The sequence below is a fragment of the Sinocyclocheilus rhinocerous genome, unplaced genomic scaffold (genome assembly GCF_001515625.1).
Source record: "Sinocyclocheilus rhinocerous isolate Xijiao unplaced genomic scaffold, SAMN03320098_v1.1 scaffold2300, whole genome shotgun sequence".
NCBI classification, from domain to species: domain Eukaryota; kingdom Metazoa; phylum Chordata; class Actinopteri; order Cypriniformes; family Cyprinidae; genus Sinocyclocheilus; species Sinocyclocheilus rhinocerous.
In genome coordinates this window covers 50,230-72,905 of record NW_015629642.1, presented here as the reverse complement: position 1 = coordinate 72,905, position 22,676 = coordinate 50,230, and the positions used below count along the sequence as shown (strand labels likewise).

General features: G+C 36.2%; 2 protein-coding genes across 2 annotated transcripts in view; both read left to right on the top strand.

Moving 5' to 3' along the window:
• The first annotated feature begins 9,109 nt into the window (after window positions 1-9,109).
• On the top strand, window positions 9,110-14,555 carry LOC107739409 (methyltransferase-like protein 2-A). Its single transcript, XM_016551511.1, has 9 exons — window positions 9,110-9,356; window positions 10,038-10,126; window positions 10,553-10,779; window positions 12,162-12,211; window positions 12,296-12,356; window positions 12,464-12,603; window positions 13,293-13,399; window positions 13,849-13,914; window positions 14,098-14,555. Exons 1-9 carry the CDS (start codon window positions 9,193-9,195, stop codon window positions 14,244-14,246), a joined length of 1,053 nt encoding a protein of 350 aa, XP_016406997.1. The 5' UTR covers window positions 9,110-9,192; the 3' UTR covers window positions 14,247-14,555.
• A 700-nt stretch (window positions 14,556-15,255) lies between these two features.
• LOC107739401 (serine/threonine-protein kinase tousled-like 2) overlaps window positions 15,256-22,676 on the top strand; it is a 22,595-nt gene continuing 15,174 nt past the window's right edge. The window contains exons 1-7 of the mRNA XM_016551504.1: window positions 15,256-15,884; window positions 16,782-16,864; window positions 19,816-19,887; window positions 21,761-21,827; window positions 21,961-22,004; window positions 22,133-22,225; window positions 22,343-22,363. Of these exons, the coding sequence (XP_016406990.1) occupies window positions 16,784-16,864; window positions 19,816-19,887; window positions 21,761-21,827; window positions 21,961-22,004; window positions 22,133-22,225; window positions 22,343-22,363 (378 nt within the window). The 5' untranslated portion in view covers window positions 15,256-15,884; window positions 16,782-16,783. The remainder of the gene's footprint in view (window positions 15,885-16,781; window positions 16,865-19,815; window positions 19,888-21,760; window positions 21,828-21,960; window positions 22,005-22,132; window positions 22,226-22,342; window positions 22,364-22,676) is intronic.

Below are 22,676 nucleotides of genomic sequence, written 5' to 3'. Positions count from 1 at the left end.
AATAATGATTTCTATGATTGATATAGACTCGTTTTTAAATTAATTAAAGGGTCAGTTTACCCAAAAATTCTGTCATTAATTACTCATGTCATTTCAAACCCGTAAGACCTATTCATCATCGGAACATAAATTAAGATATTTTTTATGGAATCTGAGAGCTGTCTGACCCTGCATAGACAGTAATACAACTGAAATGTTCCCAAGTCCAAAAACGTAGCAAGGAGATCTGTAAAATAATCCATGTGACATCAGGGGTTCAAACATAATTTTACGAAGCTACGAGAATACTTTTTGTGTGCAAAAGAAAAAAAAAATAACGACTTTATTCAACAATTCGTCTCCTCCACCCTGTAGCGCCATTTTTCGATGGCCAAAGCGCCATTTTTTTAAGATGGCCAAAATGTTTTTCAGTTTGTTTTTCCTGTTTGTCAGGTTTAGGTACAGTGTGTTGTGTTTAAATACTTTTTTCGTCAGCTGCGTCACGCCTGTTTTTCCTGTTTGTCAGGTTTAGGTACAGTGTGTTGTGTTTAAATACTTTTTTCGTCAGCTGCGTCACGCCGGATCTGTTTCTTACGTTGTTGTGATTTGATCTGAACGAAGCGTATCCGGTGTGACGCAGCTGACACAGAACAGCATACGCTGTTTACGTCCAGCTGATACTCTCCAAAATGGCGCTACAGGGTGGAGGAGACGAATTGTTGAATAAAGAGATTTTTTTTTTCTTTTGCGCACAAAAAGTATTCTCGTAGCTTCGTAAAATTATGGTTGAACCCCTGATGTCACATGAATTATTTTACCAATCTCCTTGCCACGTCTCTGGACTTGGGAACATTTCAGTTGCATTGCGGTCTATGCAGGGTCAGACAGCTCTCAGATTCCATCAAAAATATCTTAATTTGTTTTCCGAAGATGAACGAAGGTCTTACGGGTTTGAAACGACACGAGGGTGAGTAATTAATGACAGAATTTTCATTTTTGGGTGAACTATCCCTTTAAAGATCTAATTTGGTAACCTGTCTCTGTAGTAGTGTCACTCTAGAAATGTGATACTTCACTTCGTCTTACAACTGTCATCTTGTAAAAATAATTGTAATATAGCCATTTTTTTAAGATGGCCAAAATGTTTTTCAGTTTGTTTTTCCTGTTTGTCAGGTTTAGGTACAGTGTGTTGTGTTTAAATACTTTTAAATGATCATAAGGAGTGTGAAAAAAATAAACCCATCTGCAACAACATTTTTAGAGAATGGGAATGGTTTTGCTACTTACTGTTCTCTGTCTACAATGTGAAAAGAACGAAGCAGAGGGACGTACCACTGACTCTATTCCTGCAAAGCAGATAATGTCTTTCCCAATGACAATTTTCAAATTCATTTCCTTGAGTCATGATGAAACAGGTATGTAAAATTCTGGAATGCATACGGCTCATAAGATTTCACTTCTCTCTGTAGAAACAGCGACAGATTCTACTTCCAGTTTGTTTATCTGTCTAACTCTTCCCATATGATTGAGCGACTGTAAAGATTGTCTGTCGATCCATCTGACCTGTGCCTGGATCTTTCAGGTGGTAATAAACACAGTTTCATCCACATTCACAAATAAACACACCTGTAAGTGACTCACAGGAAATACACTTGTGTAAGACCCTGCTGTGGTTGGACATCAAATTCGCTTTAGACGTAATGTTATTAATAAGCTTTTTTAAGTGTGTGTCTGTGTCTGTCAGACCTTATGTAAAGATTGTCTGTCGATCCATCTGACCTGTGCCTGGATCTTTCAGGTGGTAATAAACACAGTTTCATCCACATTCACAAATAAACACACCTGTAAGTGACTCACAGGAAATACACTTGTGTAAGACCCTGCTGTGGTTGGACATCAAATTCGCTTTAGACGTAATGTTATTAATAAGCTTTTTTAAGTGTGTGTCTGTGTCTGTGCTAGTCAGAGGCAGCCCACCTGCCTCTGACTAGCAAATGCAAATCGTGGTTCACAGCTGTGACATATGCTGAAGGCTTCAGGAGGAAGTTAGATTTGGTTTCCCATGCCTAGGTTAGCATGAAGGAAGTACTGAAGCTGAGTCATAAATGTCTTGTCTTGGGTGTGTCTCGTTTACATAATGGAATGCAATCTTAGAAATAGATAAAATCATATACAATTCTAAGCATTAGCCTCAGATGTTACATATATTTTCTAGCCTAATTTGGTAATGCTATTACAAAATATCTGCACTCTCTGCATGGATGTAACAGCCATTATTAGAGTCATTATTACATGTAACTGTTACATGTGGTTTTCTGTGTTGATTTTTCTTTGACTTAGTTTGCCTTGTTGTCTTGATTATGTCATTCTGTTCACCTGTGTTCCATTTATTAAGTTATTAGTCCCTCGCTTGTGTATTTATACTCCCTGTTCTTTTCAGTCCTTTGCAGGTTATTGTTTGTTGTACTTCACCTGTTCCTGGATTCCGAGGGTTGTTTTCCTTGTGGATTTATTATTAAAGGACTATATGTGGAATATTGTCCATGCGTTTACTACAGCCAACCCGTAACAGTAACAACCATGTAGCCTAAATAATAATGAAGTGTGAATTTTGAACTACTCTTTGATATTAATTATAAAGTGTCTCTTTGGAGTTTACAGTTTGCTTAAGAAATAATTTTTCATGATAAACTTGTTTGTTTTACTTGTCATGAAAGTGGTCTACATATAGAAAATATATACAGTTTTATATTCAACTTATATTCCTTCACTTCAATACAAATTCACTTCATTTGCTTTTGTATTCAAGAGTTTTTAAAACGAAATAACAATTTTGTTACTTGAAATAAAATAAACATGAACTGAAATAAAACAAAATATATGAAAATGTAAACTTATTTTAACTGGTTTGTCCCCTTGTTCAAGTTAAACTAAATGAACATTTCCCATTTTCATCTAGTTTAACTTGAAGTACTAAAATGCTTAACATCTATAATTCCTGTTTGTCCAAAATGTAAAATGTTACAGCCAATTGGCTACTTAAATTTCAGTCTGCTCCTCACACAAAGCTCATGAGTCACATAATTCATTTTTATTGTGCTATATTGTTCTGTTTTAAGTGGGAATCATGTCACACTTTCTTTATATAACAAAGCATCTGCGTGAAAATTCTCCTAAACATCACCTTTTGTGGTAGAAGAAAGGAAGTCATACAGTTTTGAAACAACACGATGGTGAGTAAAAGATGACAGAATTTTCATTTTGGGGGAACTATACATTTAATCAATGTTGGGGAAAGTTACTTTTAAAAGTAATGCATTACAATATTGCGTTACTCCATAAAAAAGTAACTAATTATGGTACTTAGTTACTTTTTTTGGAAAGTAATGCGTTACGTTACTTTTGCGTTACTTTTTGAATCTGGACAGGGTTTGCTTGTTTGTTTTTAAAATAAAAAAGTTATATTTTTGGCAAATATAAAAGCCTTTTCACACCAAAAGTGAAATGAATAAGCCTCAGGCTGAAGGGAAAGTAAATTTACGTCCGTACAGTAGAATGCAGAAGAAGAAATTTCAACACACTTCAGCAATAAAACACCAAATAATGTTCTTTTTAGCAACGTCATATGACCCCTTTAATAGAATGGGATTAAATACATAAAGGATATTTGTGTTGTTTAACATTTAATTATTGCAGGTTTGCGTCATATTCTGTGTTGCATTATTTTTATTCATTTTGAGGAACACTGAATCTGTGTTTTTTTGTTTGTTAGTGAGATGAATTAATGCATATTCATATTTATTTTAGAACTACAGTAACATCTTCTGATTTCTCTCAACATGGGGACAGGAGAGCTGTCAATCAATAAATAGGAAAAAAAAAAAGTAACTTGCCTTACTTATTTGAAAAAGTAACTCAGATATTCTCTTGTAAATTAAAAAGTAATGTGTTACTTTACTAGTTACTTGAAAAAAGTTATCTGATTATGTAACTCGCGTTACTTGTAACGCGTTACCCCCAACACTGCATTTAATGTTGCAACACTGATAAAACAATCAGAATGTGCCATCTTCTTTAAAACATGGTTGTCAGCAGGATGCACATAAAATGTGAAAGATGTGTACAGATTCTGTGTTAACATACTATGACTGCACCAGAGGAGTTAAGATCCTCTGTCTAGATCCTCAAGATGGGAGTAACCGTGCATGAGGCAACAATAGCACACGCTTCATCTGTGACTCACAGGTGGTGAGAAAAAGCACTTCAAAACTAAGACACAAATTGCATCTTGTGCAACTCAAATCAGCAGCTCCTAATTACAGGGAGCCTGGTTTCTTCAAGAAACCACAACTGTTCCTACAATCAGCTGTTCATCTGTGAGAGTTTTCTCATGTCTAAACATTTTGGGGAACTATGACTTTGTTCTTCAAATGAATTTCAGGTATTATTATGATGTTTAAATGTGGTGCTAATTGCAAGTCTAAATTGGTCAGCCTATTTTAAACTTTTTTTTTACATTAATAATAATAACTATTCTTTTCACTCCTTTTTAAGGTTTTATTCATTTATTAAAGTAACAGTTCACCCAAAAATTGAAATCTGCTGAAAATTTACTCACCCTCAGGCCGTCCAAGATGTAGATGAGTTTGTTTCTTCATCAGAACAGATTTGGACAAAATTAGCATTACATCACTAGCTGATAAAAGCATCACAATAATCCACAAGTAATGCACACCACTACAGTCCATCATTTAACATCTTGTGAGGCATATATATACCCCAACAAATAAAATATGAGTCCTCTCAAATATTGCTTTCTCCAGTGAAAAAGTCGTCTCGTCTGAATCAGGAAAGAAATATCAAGCACCGTTTACAAAAGAAAACGAGTCCAGAACAGTTCTAAACAAAAATGTAAGTGGATTTTGATGTGAGAGGACAACAGTAGATGGACATTTTCACTGGAGGAAGTGTTATTATGTATTATGGACTCGAACTTTGGTCAGAAGCAATGGTTTAAAATTAAGTTCCTTAATGATGGATTTCTTTATTATAAACATGCAGCTTTTCACTTCACAAGACATTAATTGATGGACTGGAGTTGTATGGATTACTCGTGATGTTTTTATCAGCTGTTTGAACTCTTATTCTGACAGAACCCATTCACTGAAAAGGATTCACTGATAAGCAAGTCTTTATTTATTTATTCATTTATTTATTTTTGATGCAATAATCCTACAGGCCATTACTTAGGCTATCAAAGTTTCATGCATTTGAGAAAGTTGAAAAAAACAGACACATTTTAGAACATAAAAAGTCACTTACATAATGCTAAACAAATTATCTTTATAATAAAGAGGAAATAAAGATGCCCTAAATGATTTTAGTGATAATCCTTTCCCTACACTATAAAAAGAACCAGGCGAGAGGAAGGAAGTCAGTGAGGGAGAAGCAGGTTATGTTGCATGAAGTTGTCAGATATTATTCAGGGATACTCTGCTCATAACTCCTCATTCTCTTACACGACCCTCTTATGAACTGCTATATACATCCCAACCTGTCATTCCTGGGCTATTTTTTGTCCTAAGGGTCCTGATATCATGGTGGTCTCTCTATTACTGGTGCTATCCTGTTGTTGGGGCTGCTTTCACTCATGTGGAAACTGTTTATGACTGCTGTGAATATGGCAAGTTTGAAGAGGAGAAGTGGGGGACTATCATATCCCAGTCAGGCACCGATAATGATCATATCAACTACATTCCATGTCTCTGTCAGTCACAAGTGGATTCATTAATGCATAGAGTGCCAAAGCCCATAGCGAAAAGATTTTTAAAGAAAAGATTGTTCTAATAGGAACGCTCTTCAGCATTCATGAATATGCGGAATGACCGCCTTAATGCATGAAGTGTCAGCACAAAGTGCAAAGCAAGACAGAAAAAAATGTAAACACTTTTACATTGCTTCCAGGCTTAGTTTGACACATTCTTGCATATAGACTGCAGCTGCCTCTGAAACTTTTGTTGCCATAGATACAAGACATGCACTTGCTTCTGGAGTTTCACTGAACTCTTCTGGAACTGTTGTTTCCATGGCAGCAGTTACACTATAGGTTTTCTGGTGCTGTGGTGCTGTATTAAAATGTATTAATAGCTCTGTTGGAATATATAAATATACCAAACTGTCTATAACTATAACTAGGTAACACTTTACACAGTATACACAGTATACAAGTACTTACAAATAATTTGCAAACTGTTAGTCATTGTTAACTCATAGTTTTCTAAACTGTACTCAATACTTTAATAGACTCTATACAAATAGTGAGTTCTTCATTCATTGTCACTAATTAACAAATTATTATGCCTTAATTAGCTCATATGTAAAGTGTTAGATAATTTTTTGTTAACAACTTAACAATAAATAGTTCTCACTTTAGATTAGGTCACAGAAAATATGAAAATGTCATTAATTAAGTGCTTTAAACAACCCTTTACTTCGCAATTTTACAACATTTACATTAATTGCATTAGTATTAAGTGTTCTTTAAAATTCCACAAAATGTATATTCTATCCCCTTACACTAACCATAATTTTCTGTGATGGGTAGGTTTAGGGGATAGAATACGCAGTTTGTACAGTATAAAAACCATTATGCCTATATGGAGAGTCCAGGTAAACCACATATGCAAATATGTGTGTGTGTGTGTGTGTGTCCTTAATGTATTTGTAAACATTTTAAGGAACACTGAATATGAATGCAATTAATGCTCAGTAAAGGTTGGTTTAAAGCAGTGCTTGAAGTGGAAAAAAGAAGTGCCGGTACCCCCCACCCCCCCAAATAAATAAATACATTTTCATATTTCTCAATGTATGTATATAATGCTGAAAGAACGAAAGAAAGAAAATTATTTAGAGCATTTTTTAATAAAAATAAGCACCAGTTAAGCTGCAATACCAAACAGAACCACAGGGAGACGCCAAAAGACCACTAAACCTGCTGCCTTAACCTGACTACATGCTACTACACGGATCCATTCAGAATAACTAAACCACTGACCATCGCATTATCTAAACCACCTGGCACCTTCAGCCAGCATTCATTATAAAACACTTGTGCTTTTAAGCCAAATACACGAAGAAAAGTATAATTTACTGCCATCTGGACTCGAGTCACTAATCTCTCTGCCATCTCTGATGAAATCAGCCTGTTTTCTCTGCATTAGCGCTGTTTTGAACTTATTACTTATTACTAATGGATTCCCTTACTGGATCCTTGAACTTTCCAGAAGTTTACCGGTTTCAAATGACCTCCTGGGTAGTGTGCTTAATAATGCAATTTCTAATCACCTAGACACTGATGCTTTGACTCTGAGTACAGGTGTTCTGACAAATAATGCTACCTATCAGATTATGCTACCAACACTGTATTTATCCTACTGTAAGGGTAGGTTTAGAGTTGGGGTAGGTGTAAATGTTAATAAAGCCTCACACCTTATTAATATCATGCTGGAAGCAAAATCTGATAGGTAGCACTTTTCGTTATCGAATTATGCTACCATCTGTTTTAATGGGAGGTAGCAAAATCTAAACACCGGCAACATGTCAGAAGTGCCAGTATGCACGAAAAAATGCCAGTACGCTAAAAACTAAAAGTGCTTACCGGCCCACTTCAAGCACTGGTTTAAAGCACTTAATTAATGACATTTTTCCATTTTTCTTGACCTAATCTAAAGTGAGAACTATTCACACCTAATAACCAATTTACAATTCCTTTACTACGACCCAATTAAACAACAACAATAATAATTGTTAATTACAGTGACAATGAATGAAGAACTCACTACTTATATAGGCTAGGCTATGGTCTATTAATATATTATTACACGGCTCTGTGGAATACTTGATACTGATTGGTCAGTAGCGATAATGTACATCGACGCGAAGCGGAGGGGTCTTGTGTCACACTGAAGGGGGTTATTCTAATGACATTTTTCCATTTTTCTTGACCTAATCTAAAGTGAGAACTATTCACACCTAATAACCAATTTACAATTCCTTTACTACGACCCAATTAAACAACAACAATAATAATTGTTAATTACAGTGACAATGAATGAAGAACTCACTACTTAGATAGGCTAGGCTATGGTCTATTAATATATTATTACACGGCTCTGTGGAATACTTGATTCTGATTGGTCAGTCGCGATAATGTACATCGACGCAAAGCGGAGGGGTCTTGTGTCACACTGAAGGGGGTTATTCTGCGATAACAACCGGCTGGATGTACATTATTGCTAACTTAACAAATGTATTCTATAAAAGTGTATAGGCCTACCAAACTTTCATAAATACGTTCTGGTCAAGCTCAGACACTTATAAGCTTTCTAAATTATAGTTTTATTATTTACACAATTGAAACAAATATAGCTACCCAACAGGTATATTTTGAAAGGTAAACATCACAGAATTAATCAACTCTATTACTAATCATATTTCTGCTGTTGTTTTCCAATAATAATAATTTAAAAAAAGTCAATTTCTGGAGGATGATGACTAAAGGATATTGCAACAGGCTGTGAAATGAAATGAATACCAGATATTACAGTTTGGTTTGAAAAATTTTGATTAGAGTAAGAAAAAAAACAACATATTAATAAATTGCTAGAAGCTGGTTGTTGCTAAACAGCACCACTAAAACCAAAATGGCAAAAATAATAAGGTAAGTTTACCCCATAAGTCAACATAACGGTGGTATTGTGATAAAAGGAAAAATGATATATTAGTTCTTATATGATCCTGTCTTTTTAAGTTTTATGAGTTTGATAAGTTATGCAATATTAGGCTATGAAAATTTTATTTTATTTTATAAAGCTCTAGTATTAGAGTATTAAGAAGAACTCATAGTTTTCAGAATTTAATTGTAGAAAGAAGTGGGAAGGATGAGGATGACAGGGCGAAGTACCAAGGAGGAAAATATAATATCAAGGTTAAGAATGGGTCACACAAGACTAAATAAGACATTACATTATCTCATTGGAAAACATCCCACAGGTCTGATGCCACCCGCCATAAAACAAGAAGAAGAAGACGAAGCAGACGAAGATGTCTGTGCAAATGATGTCAGAATGGTCGATAGGTGGCGATGTTTCTTTGGGCGAGCTGCTGAACTGGGCGGAGACACTGACACTGAACGACCATGTGCGTCCGGTTCACATGAGCATGGCGGCTCCTGCTGTTGCTGCTGGACCTTCCTCCGCAGAAAACATGCCAGCAACTGCGAATGGACCCACGGAGAATTCCGCTGAGGCCCAGAAACGACCGCAGTTCGGCACTCGCTTCCTCACAGACCCGCGACAGGTGTTTCAGCACAACGCGTGGTATGTTAGGCTGGATGTCTGTCTCATTCACACACTTCAGACTGCAAACACTGACACTGTCTGGCCATGCTGTCAGTTTGGCACTCACTCTGGACATTTCGATAGGATTATCAGTTTTTAAAAAAAAACCTTATTAGGTGTTTCCAAGCTAAATTCACTAAGTAGCTGTTAGGTTTGTCTTTCTCCTAACACTAGAGGAGGACATGTTTGTGTAGTAGAGAAATAACCGCAGGGTACCAACCTGAAAATATCAGGGTATCTTATAATTGATAATTATATAATAATAATTGAAAAATCTTGACAAGTTAAGGGAATATGTATTCTTCTAGTTCTGCTCAATTAAACATCTAATTTGCTATTAGTTTTATTTCAAATTTTTATATAGAATGTCTATCAATTAATTATTATTATTATTATTATTTAAATCACAAAACTAAAACCCTAAAAATCTTGTAGCTTTTAATATTATGTATTATGGAGTGATTTAATTAAAGTACTTGCATTATCAGAGTACAGACTATATAGAATTACATAAAGCATTGATTAGCTGTAGCTTCTGTATGTGATGCGTAACAGGACTGTGTGCTGCTGTAGTTTTGTTCAATTATATTTGTGCATCCTTCTAATAGACCTGTTTTGTTTCCTATGTCGCTCACTGTGATGGTATTTCACCTCCTGTAGGGATAATGTGGAGTGGTCAGCTGAACAGGAGCAGGCCGCCCAGAAAAAGGTGCAGGAAAACAGTCAACCTCTCCCAGCAGAAAAACAAGGTTCATCCATCACCTGTCTATGTTAGCTTTATAATAAAAATGTATTTAAAAAATGTAAAGATGTTTAAACACAATTAAATTAAGCTATAAATAGACATTTGTTCATGATGGAACTCTGTATGTTATTTTAGTATTATTAATGTACTATAAATATTTTAAATGAGCTTTTATGTTTATACTTTCACTTTTCAATTTTAATTTTATGTGCTTTTGGTATGTTCTCGGTTTAGCTTTAATTTATTTTTGTTTAACTTATTTCAGTTATTTGCAATGCCAACATTTTTAATTTAGAATTTTTAAATTCTAATATTTCCATTTTTATTCAATTTTAATCTTTATTTCAGTTTCCAAAAATGCTGTTTAAAATCATCCAGGTGTTGTTGGTTTTTTTTTACTAAATGTGCTCTTTGTTTGTATCTCCTTCAGAGGAGTTTGACAACCGGGCCAATAAGTACTGGAACGATTTCTACACCATTCATGAGAATGGCTTCTTCAAGGATCGCCACTGGCTGTTTACAGAGTTTCCTGAGCTGGCCCCTCAACAAAAGCCTCCACAAGACGCTGAGGCGAATCTGTTAAATGTTGAAGATGTTCCCTCGACTCACAATGACACCGAATTTCCTGGAGCCTCTGCATCCTATCGCATCCTGGAGGTGATTTTATTTTTTTTACGTGGTAGATACATTTAAAGGGTTTGTTCACCCAAAAAACCCGGCCCAATTAATTACTCATTTTCATTCTGGCATGGACCACAAAAGGAGATATTTTGAAGAACGTCCATGCTTTTTTTAATACAATGAAAATGAATGGGGACTAGTGGCAGTTGTACTCACCATTCACTTTCATTACATGGAATGAGAGTGCGTAAGGATGATGGTTTTAAATTTTACTATAAACTATTCTGTGATGAAAAGCCTTGATGAAAATGAAAGCCTTGTCAGTAGCGAGCCCCAGCCTCATTTTCTCCTGTGTATGTTTGGGTGTCTTTAGGTAGGCTGTGGAGTAGGCAATACAGTCTTTCCCATTCTCCCAGCAGAAAAACAAGGTTCATCCATCACCTGTCTATGTTAGCTTTATAATAAAAATGTATTTAAAAAATGTAAAGATGTTTAAACACAATTAAATTAAGCTATAAATAGACATTTGTTCATGATGGAACTCTGTATGTTATTTTAGTATTATTAATGTACTATAAATATTTTAAATGAGCTTTTATGTTTATACTTTCACTTTTCAATTTTAATTTTATGTGCTTTTGGTATGTTCTCGGTTTAGCTTTAATTTATTTTTGTTTAACTTATTTCAGTTATTTGCAATGCCAACATTTTTAATTTAGAATTTTTAAATTCTAATATTTCCATTTTTATTCAATTTTAATCTTTATTTCAGTTTCCAAAAATGCTGTTTAAAATCATCCAGGTGTTGTTGGTTTTTTTTTACTAAATGTGCTCTTTGTTTGTATCTCCTTCAGAGGAGTTTGACAACCGGGCCAATAAGTACTGGAACGATTTCTACACCATTCATGAGAATGGCTTCTTCAAGGATCGCCACTGGCTGTTTACAGAGTTTCCTGAGCTGGCCCCTCAACAAAAGCCTCCACAAGACGCTGAGGCGAATCTGTTAAATGTTGAAGATGTTCCCTCGACTCACAATGACACCGAATTTCCTGGAGCCTCTGCATCCTATCGCATCCTGGAGGTGATTTTATTTTTTTTACGTGGTAGATACATTTAAAGGGTTTGTTCACCCAAAAAACCCGGCCCAATTAATTACTCATTTTCATTCTGGCATGGACCACAAAAGGAGATATTTTGAAGAACGTCCATGCTTTTTTTAATACAATGAAAATGAATGGGGACTAGTGGCAGTTGTACTCACCATTCACTTTCATTACATGGAATGAGAGTGCGTAAGGATGATGGTTTTAAATTTTACTATAAACTATTCTGTGATGAAAAGCCTTGATGAAAATGAAAGCCTTGTCAGTAGCGAGCCCCAGCCTCATTTTCTCCTGTGTATGTTTGGGTGTCTTTAGGTAGGCTGTGGAGTAGGCAATACAGTCTTTCCCATCTTAAAAACCAACAAGTAAGTCCAGATATAAACCAACCAGACCTGTCCTCAGTGTTTGTCACCCACACAGATTAAATAACTTTTCTTTTTGCATTACAGTGATCCAGGACTCTTTGTTTACTGTTGTGATTTCTCCAGCACGGCTGTTGACCTTGTCAAAGTAAGCTTCAGGAAGCTTCATTCATCTATTTTTTTTATTTATTTAAAAAATCTGCATTCTGCGTTTATAGATGATCTTTATGCATGTTTCGATTAATTTTTTGGCAGTCAAATCCTGAATATGACCCGTCGTGTTGTCATGCGTTCGTCCATGATATGAGTGATGCGTCTGCAGAGTATCCAATACCAGACCACAGTCTGGACGTCATTGTCCTCATATTCGTGCTGTCCGCCCTGCATCCTCAGAAGTGAGTGTAAATGACACCGTGAGTGAGCAATGAAATGAACAATGCCTCGCACTGTTTTCATCAAGCATGTAACCTTTAAAACAGTGGTCCTCAACAAGGAGGACTTTCCAGGGGGGCCTAATAAGTCTTAAAATGATTTAAATGTAGTTATATTAACATAATCTTAATTAAAATGGTAAAAAAAAAAAAAAACACTAAACTGACATATGTTTGAATGTATTTATTTTTATTACAACAGAAACACCAGAAGTACATTTCAGCTTAGATAGGAAGGCGTTTAAATATTGTCCTGGACAAAAGGAAGCCTTGGAGTCAAAAAGGATGAAAGCCACTGCTTTAAAGTGATTGAAACTGGTGGTGGGCATTATGTAATTTTGATTGGTCCATCATGGCATTTTATTTTTAATACTTTATTGTTATATTTATCGTTGCTAGTTTGAATGGACTTTCTTACACTGCTGTGATAATTTCATGTCTCTCGCATCCCTCTTGAAAATGTTTAACTCAAGCAACTATTTCATGTCTATTTATTCAAAATGTAACCATGTAATAAGTAGGGTAATGTACAGTACATGATCACAAAATAAACATAACGGAGTAATCTGTCTGCATCATCCCTTGCATATTATTGTCTGCCCTCTTGATGTCGACCATAACGATGCATTAACTTCTTAATCTGTCTCTTTCAGGATGCAGAACTCTATTAATAGGTTAGCACGATTGCTGAAACCTGGAGGAGTGTTGTTATTGAGAGACTATGGCCGCTATGACATGGCACAGCTTCGTTTCAAAAAAGGTAGATGATACGTCCATGTGAAAAGTCTATGCCTTTCAAGATAACTTTTCAAAAGAAAATCTGTAGGTCATGTCTGGATTGCAGTCGGCTGTCTTGCATCGTGTTCAAAACACTTGAAAATGCAGGCCAAAATGTCGATATTGCACTTATAATCTCATAAGACCATGATTTTTATCAGGCCAAACTTTGGAGGAGTTCATTTGTAAGATGAACCCAGAGAAACTTTTACAATTTTTATCACAAGTGTAATTAAAAAAAAATCTCTAATAGAGTTAGGTATGTGTAAATTGGTTCAATCATATATATTTTTTTATTAAATGTAAATGTATTAGTTATTGGATTGTTTGTGTTTATTGAATGTTTAATCTGTATCTGCCATGAAATTAAGCTGATATGGCAATAATCTTAAATACAACAAAAACCTTATTGCTTGTTCTTTTCTTTATCAGGGAGGTGCTTGTCTGAAAATTTCTATGTTAGAGGGGATGGAACACGTGTCTACTTTTTCACACAAGGTAAATGCATGTTCAGACTTGCATTGTACACTTGTACAGTCTAATAAGATAACCTCTGTTTGATGAATACACTTTGCTTTCACAATATGTCATGAAAAAGTAATTCTAAAATATGAACACAATAATCATTGGATGTCACACATTTGCAGGGATATTTGTCTGACTTTTGTAATTTTCCTGTAGATGAGCTGCATGATCTGTTCTCCAGTGCCGGCCTGGAGAAGGTGCAGAACTTAGTGGACCGACGCTTACAGGTGAACAGAGGAAAACAGTTGACAATGTACAGAGTCTGGGTACAGTGCAAGTATCGCAAGGTCCTGGTGCCCCCTTAGAATCAAGACCGCTTATTTGGAGAGATCGAGAACATCTGGGCTGAACCATGCGAATATTGTGATATGGTTGTTTTAAAGATGATGGACAGGTTGCAACAACAGGGAGGATTGCGGTGCTGACACATGTGATTGAACATGCTGAACGCGCTGACTGGTATGAGTCTCAATCTTATGCAGCCTACTTGGGAATGTTGATGGAGGACATGTTGAGTTCCCATGATGCACCTGAGGACTTTAAACTTTCTGTTTATCACATGTTTTTAAGGACATTTTTTAATCTTATGAATAAACTACATGATGTATTAAATCAAAGCCTCTCTCTGAATTTCAGCTTCTTGTTTTTTTCTCTATTTTCTCATTTACCAGTTACAAAGCTAATATATGGCTAAAAGCCACAAAACTCAAATTTTTCATTTCATTGGCTCTTTAATTAATTATTATGGTTTGTTTTGCGGTCAATAAATGAAACTGGATTTCCATGTATATGGAAAAGCTGGAAATATCAGGGATAATTGCAAACTGGATACATGTAAATGGTTTAATCAAATGTGAACTTCCACATTTTTTCATTCATCAGACTATTTTATTAAAAGTGACTGACACTTGATTGTAGTAAATAAATTCTCATTGTACTTTTATTTACATTTTACATTTTGCACATGCTTTGAGATGTGATATCAATAGTAATGAATCATTATAATAATCATTGATGTGTCCTTTCTTCTAAATGATCACAATAATACAGGACAATTTGAGTCACTGTCCAATGAGCTTTAACTTTACACCTTTTTCCACTTCAGGTTTTATAAGCCTTATTTCATAATTTCTGACTGAAAAAGCTGGGCAAAAAACTTCACAGTATAGTTGGCAATATTTTTTTGTTATAAAGCTGCAAGTGCACTGCTTAAAACCCTATAATAAAAGCACAGAAAAAATTTTTATTGATTTTTTTCTTTCATTAAGTGTTTGCTAATGTAAATAGGCGTGGTTGAAAGGTAGAAATGTCTTGCACAATCTCACGAGAAAATATGAGATTTACCGATTATTGTTTACATTGCAAAAAATTAGAACCGAACCGATTCTAATTTCACTAATCTGATTGGGAAAAGTATTATTTCATCTACATCACCTAATCTTTGTAAAAGGAGATGTTCGGGTGGAACTTAAATTTGGAATTTAAAGAGCCGATTTTTCATTCCAAGACTTGATCCCGGTTCGGTGCTAACCCAGAGCTGCGAAGAAAAACAAGAGAAACAAAATATCTCAAAACAAGACAACGATTAACTAACTTCGAAGCGAATCGCGTCATTTTGGATGGAAAATCGTTAGGTGTGGATCTGCAGCGAGGTATCACATGCCTAAGATCTGGTAGAAAATAGAAATCGCAGAAGGCCAGTGGAGAAAGGCGGGTTCGGAGATCAAGGCCTCGGAGGTCTCGCAGTCCTCGGACTACGGTAGGACGCGGAGCTGGCGTCCCCTAGCGACACAGTAGACACCGAGCGCCGGCTAGGGTCGGGGATTCGGCTAAGGCCTAGCGCTGAGATGTCGGGCTGAGACGGGAAGGGCGAGACGGGAGAACGGTCGAAGAAAAGAGATCAAATAAAACGGCAAGAGGGTGAAAAGACCCCGATAATACAGGTACAAAGACAAATGTGGTGGTTTAGGGAGGCTAGCAGAAGAATTTGCATGGCATTGAAGAAACAGCAGACAATAGAAGCAAAACCCAGGGGTAAAGGGATACTGAGACGGTATTTAGATGCAGTTTCTTTTGTTTTGATCTTTTGCGAACCTCTTCGTCCTTTAAAACCTTATTTTTTCCCTATTTTCTGTAAGTTATCCGTTATTTAATTCAATCGTACACATCTAATGATGGAGCCAGTATGATAACTTATTAACCATGCCAATTCATCATGTAATCTTGAAATAATATACAATATGCTGGAACAAGTGGTTACAAATTCCACTGAATTAGGTGTTTAAATCAGTTGGACGTTTAACGGATGTGATTTAACTAAAATACAGATCGGTGGTTGCTCTAATGTTGTGTAGTTTGGTTGGTTGGTTGGTTCGTTAAGAAGTAACGTTATATAGAGTTGTTCAGGTTTCATTGTGCATTTGTTTTTTTCTTTCTCGTCAGCCACCTTCTCCGATCATATTAATTATAGTGTATGATTTTGCGCTGACTACATTTGTTTCCTGGTCGAAAACAAGTCTGATTGATTAAAAATCAATGTTTCTTTGTTAAATGCACTGCAGGCCACGTGTTGCATGTGGTTTGACATGAATTGACATGAAGATCTTGCATGATCATGGGGTTTTTTTTGCAAGTTATCTACAGGATATGGCTTTAGGTGAGAGTGAGTTAATGACGGAGTAGTGGTGGTAGGGAGGCTGAGTCATGAATCTCAGAATGCCCTGGAAAACATGTATTGAGGACACATGACTCAACATGTCACACACATTACTGTCCCATCAGTCTGTCAGCATCACTATGGCTACATAATGTCATGCACTCTCTCTTCCTCTCTCTCACAGCCATGATGGAGGAATTGCACAGCTTGGATCCTCGCAGGCAGGAACTGCTGGAGGCCCGTTTCACAGGAGTCGGAGTTGCCAAGGTCTGCCTGGTCACAAACTGATATATTTCTGCCCCCATTTCTATTTGTTCATGATAATCAGTAATTCCTGCACATACCTTTTCCCCCGCATAGTAGACCTCATCCATCGGTACATCTTCACTCATTCGTGTGTTTGTCTAGGCCTTGGGCCTGCCTGCTTTCACGCATTAAGTTATATGATAAGTTAAATTTTACTCTTGCATTTGCCCAGTTGTCTGAATCAAGCTGTTGTTTCTGTAATTTTCCACAAAAAGCTCATGCTTGTCATTACAATTAGTCTAAGAAAGACAGCTTTTTGGACAAAAAAAAAAAAGATATTTAACTGTCGGGTTAAGGTAGCGTCCCATACAACGATGCACCAAAATTAATTTTTCATGGAAAGACTGCAAACAGTATTAAATTGATCATTTATCATTAATAAAAAAAATGAAATTGAAAATAAAGTTTCGACAATTAAATTTGGGTTACTGGGTAATTTCATTGGGTGTCATTTTCTCAGCCGATTAAATTAATCACTACAAAAAAACACACTCCAAAAGTTCTTTGGCAACAAGCCTCCTATTGATATTTTTCAGCCAAAAAAAGTTCTTATTGCTACTCTAACTTCATTTTGGGTCACTGTAAAGTCCATCCACACAGCTAACATGTTTACCTGTTGTAGCTTGTCCACATTGTGCTGACAAAATAGACACTGACTCAGTCAAAACCTGTAATTGTAGAAAAGGTAATAAACGTCATTAGTTACATTCCCATGCACCCAAACAATCTGTTAGTACTGGGATTGATGGCTAAGTCAGATTGAAAAGCCTTAATGTAAACACCTCAATCAATGTGATTTGAATTTGGTCCGAATGAAGTCTCTATCGGATTGAAAGGGGTGGACCTGAAATAATCTTTGATTATGTACTACTTTTACCTTCTTACTATACAAATATGCATGTGTTTATTTACGTCTTATGAACTGGTCAGTGCAGGAGACTGAATATTTGCACACAAAAAAAACCTTTTCTGACGTATTTGTCAGCTTTCCTTTTAGGCAAGGCGAAAAATGATAATTATAATCACAGTAGCTCTGGTGACGTTATAGAGATGGCTTTCTCCAGTTCTGAACGTGGTGACTGGGGCACTTGCTCTGAAGTTTTGTTCAAAATACATAAATGCAGATGTAAACAAATTAGGGCTGGGTTTTGACACAAATTTCACGATTCGATTCGATTCTCATTCACAAGCTTTCGATTCGATTACCAATTCGATTCGATTCAATATCAATTATTTTGGATATATATCAGGTACAGTACATGCCAAATTTTCTCAAGGAAAAAAAATCTCTCAACTAATGCTGTAAAATATACATGAGAGTCAGTTGGTGCTACATTACTATAATATTGAAGGTTAAAATTGACTGATTTGTTAAAATTACACTTAATGAAGTTTTTAAAATAATAAAGCTACAATTACATAATAATATTTCTATTTCACTTGTTTCATATTAAAAGTATCAAAGCACAATGCTTATTGCGATATTTTGGATGGAAAGTGCCCTTCAGTGTTCCATCCATTAACTGAAAACAGGCGAACGTTAGACTAATCGATTCCTGGGATTTAAGAATAGATATCGTTCCGTAAAAATGAGAATCGATTAATATCGAGATATCGATATTTTTTACCCAGCCCTAAAACAAATGATTCGATGATGATTCAAATTTTGAAAACTCTTGAAAACTACTTTAGCTGAAACCAAAAATTCTTTTTTTATAATTTTTATGACCGAATATTTTTGGTTGCCAAAATTTCGGTGCATCTGTTGTGTGCAAGCACAAAATGATTTTTAAATGTTCATTTCATTTAAGTGTTGGAGAACCCCAGAAAGACCTTGAATATCTGTCAGCATTTGCAATATGTGTCTTTGAGGAAAAGTTTTGGATCAGTTCTGAGCGCAAGGACAATGATTTGTCAGTTTTTCAGTGGTAGAAGATGTTGTTTGGCCACTGCCATGGTCACGAGAGTCCACTTCACTGACTGGGCAACGCTGGAGGTTTTTAGAAAGACCTTTTACTCTGCATCTGTTTGGTTTAGTCAGAAATTTCAACAACTGAACTGATTGAAAGAACCGTCAGTAGGTGCACAGCACGGGTGGTGTTTATCGTTGTGTTATTGGATTGTGGAGGGTTTTAGCCTGAACTGACCAGAATGACCACTCTCTCTCTCTCTCTCTCTCTCTCTCTCTCTCTCTCTCTCTCTCTCTCTCTCTCATTAATAACATGCATTTTAAACATGCATAGAGATAATGATTCAAAAACCACTCTGTGCACATATGCAACCTTTTCTCACAGAACTAGTGCTAATTTTGTGGGTATTTGTTTTTGTTAATTTCTTCACCCAAACGATGAAACTTTTTTTTCAGTTTTAGATAATTAATTTACCTGTAGGTCAACGTACAAAGAGGAGAGAGAATTAGAGGCAGAATTAGGAAGGAATTAGTGTTTGAAATGGGGAAAAGAGACAGACATCAAGTTTAAGGCACTCACATTGATCAGGGGAAAGTCACAATCTGTGCACTTCTTTTGTGCTGATTGTAGGTGAAAATCCATTAGCTAAAAGTAATGGCTAAAATTAAATAATGAAAAGGTCATTTTCAAGGTGATCTCCAAAGTAAACAGAATTAATTGGATATCGAAACGTGCTAAATAATTAAAAAAAATTTTTTGGAATGACATGCACAGGTGAATAGTTTGTATTGCATTTATTTATTACATATTATTTATCTATTTACTGCTTCATACACAATCACCAAAAACTGTAATAATGACAAAATGGCTTTTATGTGTTTTATTTTTATTTTCACAGAACTGAAGACTTGAACATTTTGCTGCTGTTTTTCCTGCCTTACTAGCACTGATCTTTCCTTTAGGAAATGCAAATCCTGTTCTCTGTTGTCTTCCTCTCTGCAGGGTTCTGGACACAACGAGTCGTCTAACCAGAGCTTATGTAGCGTGGGCTCTCTCAGTGACAAAGAGCTGGAGGTTAGTACACATCTGAAGCTCAAACAGTTGTTCAGTCACTAAAGTATCTCTGTTTTTGTCTGGAGCGGGTGATGCAATTGTCAACTGATGTGTTTCATGTTGACAGTCAGGGAGGTCCAGCTCGGTGTTCAAATGTTGTAGTTGGCGCCATGTTTTATTTCACCCAATGATATCGCCCAGGGCATCTGGTTGGAAAGACTTTTTCTTTTGTTTTTCGACTTCTGGATTTAGTTGCTCCTTTCTTTAATATTTGGCATCTGGATTTTGTTAATCAGTGAAACGCACATCTGTAATCCTTTACTTTTGTGCTTTCTCAAGTCACAGCTTTAAATCTGTAACTTTGCTAGCTAACAAATGCATTAATGTGACCAGCTGTATATAAACTAATGCAAATAGATGGTAACAATCGTGACTTTAAGCATTTGGGTCAGACTTGCGTGTGTTTTGGCCACATTGTTTTAACCATAGATGTGAATACGTAGATGCCTCATTAGCGATTGTTTCTATGGGCCGCTATACGTAAGCCGTCCGCCATATTGGAAGGGTCAACTTGATGTCATTTACCATAATAATCAATGAATATTTGAAGATGCCACAATCCTTACATATCTATGGTTCCGCCCCTCTCTCGCATTCTCACCTGTGAAAGGTTATCACGTTTTTTCAGGAATTTAAATCCCGGCAGGTTTTCCAACCATCGGCTGTGCAGGATTGTGACATCTTCGAATATTCATTGATTATTATGGTAAATGACGTCAAGTTGACCGTTGCAAGATGGAGCTGTCGAATGAGGCATTCACCTAGACATATCTATGGTTTTAACCATTTGAGGTGCTGCTAATGTTCGCGTCCTCTCAGCATAGACAGCAAACATACTGCTGTTCTTTTTCCACTAAAAGTTTTGCCTCTAGAGGCCACTCTCGTACTGTATAATGACAGCGGAGCCTTCTCAGCCACTCCAGCAACGGACACAACCCGGAAAACTATCTGTATGGATTTTTCCCGATAGTTCCAGCAATCAACTATCGGTGCCGATTAAATCAGCAAAACCGATTCATCAGTCAACCTCTAATCACGATGGTCAAACAGAAAGAACCACAGCATTTACATTTTTCTCATTTATGAATGACTGTATTTTTAACACGAAGCAAAGAACTGATTATCGTTGTCCACATTAGAGTTGTAACATGTAACATCAGTAAGCAAGACTAAAGGCTTCTTTACGCCAAGAAAAATAATTATAAATATATCTACAGAACAATAACAATAATGTCCTCACAAGCAGACAATAATGCTCTGGTTATTATTAGCGCATGCTGCAGTTGTGTTGTCTGTCGCTTTAAATCCTCAAGCTCTTTTAGTTAGATGAATTCTGATTGGCTGTCAGCTGGAAGTCCTAAAAATTATTCCTCCAATGTTATTTTTCTGCGTCTTATATCATTATAGCTGTGATGTGGACTTACCTATTCTCATAGAATTAGAATTAGATTATTAAAACCGTGTAGATGTCATCCTTGGTGTAAATGACAGTTATGAAAAGTCCTTTTAATTTTTAGACCGAATGAAATTAAAAAGAATATGAAGAACACTAAACCATGTTGTTTAGAAAAAGCATTACTAGACATTGCAAACAGATGCAGCTTATTTAAAAACAGGCAGACATGCAGAGATTGTCGTGTCTCTGCTGTATTTGGATGTTGATGTCCAGTCTTTCAGGTTGTATGAGCTTGTAGCCTCTCACATTTCAATGGAAACTTCTGGAATGAATGGGGTTGTGGAATGAGGTGATGTCATGGATTCTTGCATTCGCCTGGCAGCTTACAAATTCTGTCTCACTTTCTCTTTCTATCCCTCCCTCTCTCTTCATACTCAGACCCCAGAGAAGAAATCTAATGACCAGAGAACACGTAAAAGGAAAGGAGACCCTTTTGACAACCAGGGTGAGTTTGAGTAATGCTGTTGATGTGATTGATGCTGAATGCACTGATTCTCATAGCAAGTGGATGTTACATCTTTTAGAGTGTTGTTTCTTATAATGACTATGGCTCTGATTTTTTTTCTTTTTCCCCCTAGGCAAAGGAGGAGGGAGAGGACACAAAATTAGTGATTATTTTGAGGTAGGCGCATGTAGTTCATTCATTCGGTTATTACTAACCATTTGATCCCCATTATGGTTTAAGTTTTGTTTTCATGCTCATTTTCTCTGATTTAACTTCTAAAATTTTAATAATTTGTTTGTGCGCAGTTTGCAGGGGGTAGTGGTACCAGTCCAGCGCGGGGCATTCCTCCAGTGGCACGGTCCTCTCCACAGCACTCTCTCTCAAACCCTCCTGCTGCCGTGAGTCTCTTTCTTACTGCCAAACCTCTTGTTTGCTCTTGTTGATATAACAATTGAAAGGATAGTTCACCCAAATTGTGTCATATACTCACTGTCATGTTGTTCCAAACCCATTAGACCTTGGTTTATCTTCTAAACGCCAATTAAGGTAACACTTTATAATAACTTTCATTATATAATGTTTTTTAATGATTTTTTAATGCTTAGGGATGCTCCGATCGATCGGCCGGAGATCGGTATCGGCCGATAATCACATTTTATGACTCGATCGATACTCGCTACACTTGGCCGATCTCACGAACTGATCGCAATTTGATGACGTCAACGCGTGACGACGTACATGATGCGTGGGGACATAAATTATTTGGCGCCACAGTCATGTCATCGCCAGTGTCTAAATGCTATGATGTTTCGAGAAACAATGAAAAAAATCGCTATTTCTCCTGTATGT

Coding starts and splice junctions, on each gene's coding strand:
- LOC107739409 (XM_016551511.1), top strand. CDS start 9,193: ATGAGCATGGCGGCTCCTGCTGTTGCTGCTGGACCTTCCTCCGCAGAA. Junction 12,604..13,292: donor TCCGCCCTGCATCCTCAGAA/GTGAGTGTAAAT, acceptor TGTCTCTTTCAG/GATGCAGAACTCTATTAATA. Junction 13,915..14,097: donor TGTCTACTTTTTCACACAAG/GTAAATGCATGT, acceptor ATTTTCCTGTAG/ATGAGCTGCATGATCTGTTC.